This window comes from Mercenaria mercenaria, chromosome 16, assembly GCF_021730395.1.
Source record: "Mercenaria mercenaria strain notata chromosome 16, MADL_Memer_1, whole genome shotgun sequence".
NCBI classification, from domain to species: Eukaryota; Metazoa; Mollusca; class Bivalvia; order Venerida; family Veneridae; genus Mercenaria; species Mercenaria mercenaria.
The window spans coordinates 53,732,854-53,738,655 of NC_069376.1; the positions used below are offsets into that span (position 1 = coordinate 53,732,854).

Sequence of the window (5,802 nt, forward strand, 5' to 3'; positions counted from 1 at the left end):
ACACTCAAGAATTTCCTAACTGACTGTTGGCAGTAAGAAAAATAGTACAGTATACCTAATGTCAGATTTATGATACATATTCTATTGCAAAGTACTGACCAGTATAACCCCAGATTTTTCTTTGATAAAAATGTTTTTGTGAACTTGTTTGACCATGCTACAAGGCTTTCAACACACTTTTAGTCATATCACGTTGGTCGGTTTATTATTATATTTTCTAGGAAGGCTAAGACCTTTTAAATGGTTAACAAGTACAGGGTGTTGATTTCTTGAAATAACTGATAACTTGCTATTTCGATTCATCTTACACATGGCAATGCATTTCTTGGGATCAAAACAATCTTCCTTCTGTAACCTCGAGTTATAAGAATTTATTATTTCAAAACCCATTTAAGACACCTCTTATAACACATGAAGGGCTACAAAGTTTCCCTGTGAACTTTGCACTACCATGAAGAATGTTCAACCATGTGTCGTAGCGACTAGTTAAACTTGTTCTGAATCGTATTTGCTCTTGTTTCTGTTGACTGGTGTTTGCCTCTCTTTCTATTATATTTCGCCATTGCTGGAAAAAAAACCTTACATTCTCTATTGTCCCTGTTGCTGCATCAGATTATATAAATCTGTATAAATCAGCATTTCACCTACTACAGTCCGGACACACGGATGATAACGATAGCTATTTCAGGGGTCATAATTTACGACCATGGTACGATGTGACTGGATTTTCAAGTTGTATATGCCAATCTGGGTAAAATCTAAGAAATAATAAAACATGTACACTGAACAGAATAAAATGTATGTACACAAGGTCTTATACACGCCAAGGAATAAGTTAGTTGTCTAGATGGTGTTTCACGCTGCTTTCAACAATATATCAGTATTGTTTCGGCGGTCAGTTTATACACCATACCTACGTAGAGGGATCTGCAAATTTCAAGTAATAATTATACTACTATATATTCTAGCAGTGTGGTTAGTGAAAATGCAACATTTTTAATTTCTATCGCAAGATGTATTACCATTTCGACTCCTGGTGTGTATAAACAGAGGAGCGTGACGACCTACCATTTAGCGCCATACATGTACCAGTAAACATAAAGGGTATATTAGAGTCGAAATACACTATTTATACACTTGGGGGGTTATATATCCGAGTAATAATACGCTCAACATGTAACCGCCCATCGTGTGTAAATAGTGTTAAAACACGGATTTGCTATAAATCATTTCTTAAATGAAATTATCTTATAAACCAGCTCACAAGTATGCCAACAGTGTCTTTGTATAAATTAAACTGATCAAAATGAAGCTTTAAAGGTGGTCAATCACATCAGAGCAACATTTTGTGGCATTTTTTTCATTTTAGTAAACGAACAAAAGAACGCAATTCATAGAATTATATCGCTATTAGAAATGTATATTTTATTATTTGTAATTACTCCCCTTTCATAAGAAAGTATCTAAAAAGTGGACTATTGTAACAGTTTTTTTTTTAAATTTCAATATAATTTCTTATTTTACACGTGCATATGATAGATATTGGCATATTAAACAATATCTATCAAAAGGCAAGTTTACAACAATAGTGTGTAGCTTCAGATTTTTTCATATATTTCCAATCTATCCTGGTTGCGCAACCGAGACAGGTAAAGGGAGGTAACAATATTTAACAGACATGCATTTCTAATGACTTCAGCTAAATATATATATATATATCTTTTCAATGTAAATATTTGACAAATATAATACAATGGTTCTTATATTCATACTATTTCTTAGGCAAATTATGTTTATTAAATTTATACACTATATCTTGGCTGGGCTACCAAGACAGAAATGTTTTGTTTTTAGAAATACCTCCAGCGAAATTCCAACATGTATTAAGCAGTCAGTAAACAAAATCATGTGTAAATGATCTTTTGTTAAACTTTCCATCAAGTCCTTTACTTGATCAAATTCTGATTAACCACCATTAATACTTTTGGATAGAGTAGTTCAAGATATTTTGCCAAATCTTTGCAGTATTGATTCTGTAGGTTGCTGTGAAAAAGCATCTATTTTACATCTATTGGCTTCCAAGATGTTTTTTTTTCTGGAATTTGTGTGTACTATAACCTGATAAAAATTGTAATGGACTTAAAATGAAATAGTTCTGTAAATATACACTACACTAGCATTTTCCTACATCCAGCATTCATGGTTCTTCGACTCAATTTCACTCAGCAATGCTATTCTGTTGTTACTGTACTGAAGATCCAAACGGAAAGGACGGACCAGATAAATCTGTTGGTAAATTGTCTGTTCAGCAACGATAGTGTTACAGGTTTGAGTTTTGTACTGGGATAGACTTTTTCTTCGCCAGAGAACAGTGGGGCAGTTGATACATATGGCTCGATACTTCAATACAATGATCCGCTGGCCCAAGATCAGTGAAACTATACATGAGGACCACTATATTTTGCCAAGTGACAGTTCCGTCAGACCACCTAACATCTCATGATGATTGGCTGCAGAAAATGCCTCTCAGATACTTTTTCATTTATGTAAATATAAACAAAATAAAAGACCCAAACACTTCATATTCGTTGGTCAGTTTGTGCCGGTCAGTGCTGGCTATAATATCTACATCCCCACGAGAGGTTTGACATAAGCGGAAAATAAGAGGTCGATACAAGGAGCGGATCTGTGGCCAAGTGGTTAATAAACTAGATTGTCATTTCAGGGTTCGGGACTTCAACCCCCGCCCACTCTCTCCTTCCTAACTGCCATTCGGATGAAATGTTAAACCAAGGACCCATGTAGACCGGCCAGGTAAAAGATGCAGAGACGCTTCTAACGCTAGGGCATCTCTGCAACATTTTTCAAGGCACCACCTGTATGACGGAAGGCGCCACTAATATGAGAATGGGACCTCCGTGGCCGAGAGGTTAAGCAGGCTGACTTCAAATCAATTGCCCCCTCACCGATGTGGGTTAGAGCCTCACTCGGGACACTGAATTCTTCATCTAAGGAAGCCATCAAGCTGGCTTACGGAAGGTCGGTGGTTCTATCCAGGTGCCCGCCAGTGATGAAATAATGCACGGTGGGGCACCTACGGTTTTCCTCCATCATCATAGCTGGAAAGTCGCCGTATGACCTATAATTGTGTCGGTTCGACGTTAAACCCAACAAAACAAAACAAACAAACCTGTATGAGAAATCAGCGGCGATATGATAGTATCTTTTCTAGATACAATGGTTTGATTTGCAATTACAATCAAACAGCCTCTAGTCCATTTCTCGCACACGACATGACCTGCCTTTAATCTACCTTCATACCTCTTGAAATTTCTCAAGTCGTCAACATCATGAATGCCTTTAAAGCGAGCTCAAATGTGGCCAGGACCGCATCCCTCAGCTACTCAGTTACGTCACAAAGGTCCAGCGAAGTGAACACCGAGGTAAATTGCAATACTTCTGAACAACTTTCTAGCACCATTTTTTTGTTAATCATCTACCATAGAAATAACACAGCGTAAAATAATCGTAACTGTCTATTACCTGACGCTGGTTTGCAAAATACGGGCCCGGCATGTGATTAAGGACTCTGTCAAAGTCTTATATATTGGAAAATTCTCGCTGTCTAAATTTCAATGTGCTCCCCCCCCCCCCCCCCCGCTCCCCCAACATCCTCTACCTCTAGTGTAAGATATTGATAGGTGAATGTTTTTATGTACGTATGTATGTATGTATCTATATATGTATGTATGTATGTATGTATGTATTTATGTATGCATGTAAGTATGTATATATGTATGTATGATTTTTGCCGGAGTGCGATAGCATTGAGTAACCAATGATCAAAAGTTGAATATATACTCGATTTTTCTATTTGCATTTTCGAAAATAAAATCTGCCTTTATTACTCCTATCAAACTATATCTGTTTTATAGTTTGATGTTTTGAAAATCATTAAATATGACTATTGAAAATTAAGGAAGGTCAACGTATTAATAAGTCCCATTAAATACCTTGTACGGATTCAATAGGTGTGTTTATCCTGATCGTTTATCAATGTTTGAACATCTCATTGAAATTTTTTTGTAATCCGTGTCCATTAGATTAATGCGGAATTACCGAACGATCATTAATTGAAGACGGACGACAAACATGATATTAATACAAAAATACGCGAGAAATGGAATACATTTTGAACGTTGAATGCATGGACTATTTTCCGATATTATTTTGGCATATTTTATGTTAGGGTACCTGAGTAATTTATAGAAATGAAGGTGTGTACCATTATAAACCAAACTGAACTGAAAGTGCCATTGTTTCTTTTTCCTCTTTCATGTGTAGTATTTTATTTAACATATTGTGTGCGGCTTCAGTCATCGACCTCAATAAATTTTGTTGGCTTTCAAAATACTAGAGAACTTACATGTGCGGCGAGAACACTGTATGCATCCTATAATCATACTAAAAGGGCTAACAAACACTGCTTTATGCTGTCGTGGGGCGTTCACACAGCAAGAGATATTCTTGACAGAAATTTAGAGTGTACTATATATACTAATGGAAACACTGATGCGAGCGAAGGGAAAACTCGTTCAAATTATTGTCAACGTTTTGTGATGTTGCAGTCTTTCTCGGGAAGAACGGGAAATCAATTATTTGAAGTCGCGTCTCTAATAGGCATGGCTTATAAGTATGACGTCATACCAATAGTCCATGAGGAATTACCACTCCTTAAATATTTCAATATACCTAACCAAATTATTGGCGATCGTTGGAAGATGAGTAATAATTCCAAATGTGTTCAGTTAAAAGCAGGATTTTATTACAATTGTTCGCGAGAATTCGATTCGCTAGGAAATATAACAATGGACGGATATTTGCAGTCATGGAGATATTTTGAACATGCTAAAGAAACAATTAAAATGATATTTAAATTCAGAGGTAATTGTGAAAGCAAAGTTAGAAAATATCTAGAAAGCATTTCTAAAGAAGGTTATCAGCGTGTCTGTATTCACGTTCGGCGAAAAGACCGGGACAACAAACACATGATTAAAGTTGGTTATAATGTTGCCGAAAAAGACTTTTTTGAAAGGGCTCGGAATTTTTATGTTAGCAAATTTTCCAAAGTACAGTTTATTGTAGTGACTGATTATAAAATGTGGTGCAGGAGAAATTTAAAAGATGTAGATATTAGTCCATTTAATGATGTCGGCGATGATTTGGCTTTGATGTCGATGTGCGACCACGCGATTATTACAGGTGGAACATTCGGCTGGTTCGGAGCATGGCTGTCGGGGGGCACCGTTTTGTACTTTAAAGGATATCCTAGGCCTGGAAGTTGGCTAGATTTACAAACAAACAGAAATGATTATTATCCACCTTATTGGATAGGAATTTCCTAAAAGTATATTAATTTTTGATTATTTTAGCAGAGTGACAAAAACACTTTTATTACACAGTTCTTTGTATATATCAATTCATTTATATTTTAAAGAAACCATTTCTTCTTAATGAAAATATCAGCTTATTTTCTTGTTATTTGTATATTTTAGCTGACTTGCGAAGAGAGACTGAAGATTTTTAGAGTCTCTCTACTCATTATATAAATAACGCATGTATTTCTCTCTAGTATGGAAGGGAAAACAAGAGGATATAATAGAGGTTGGGACTACTCCAGAGTCTGCTTCCATGCAGTAACTGACTTTGTACGTACCATATGACGACTGCGTTTGAGCCCACGAACACCAAAATTAAGTGACCTACTTGTACGTTACCCACTAGGTCACTGTTCCTATATTT

At 36.1% G+C, this 5,802-nt stretch overlaps 1 protein-coding gene across 1 annotated transcript; it reads left to right on the top strand.

Moving 5' to 3' along the window:
* The first annotated feature begins 4,682 nt into the window (after positions 1 to 4,682).
* On the top strand, positions 4,683 to 5,405 carry LOC123539602 (galactoside 2-alpha-L-fucosyltransferase SEC1-like). Its single transcript, XM_045324253.2, has one exon. It carries the CDS (start codon positions 4,683 to 4,685, stop codon positions 5,403 to 5,405), a length of 723 nt encoding a protein of 240 aa, XP_045180188.2.
* Positions 5,406 to 5,802: the final 397 nt, after the last annotated feature.

Bases quoted from the DNA above. Each gene is read 5' to 3' on its own strand.
- LOC123539602 (XM_045324253.2), top strand. From the start codon at position 4,683: ATGGCTTATAAGTATGACGTCATACCAATAGTCCATGAGGAATTACCA.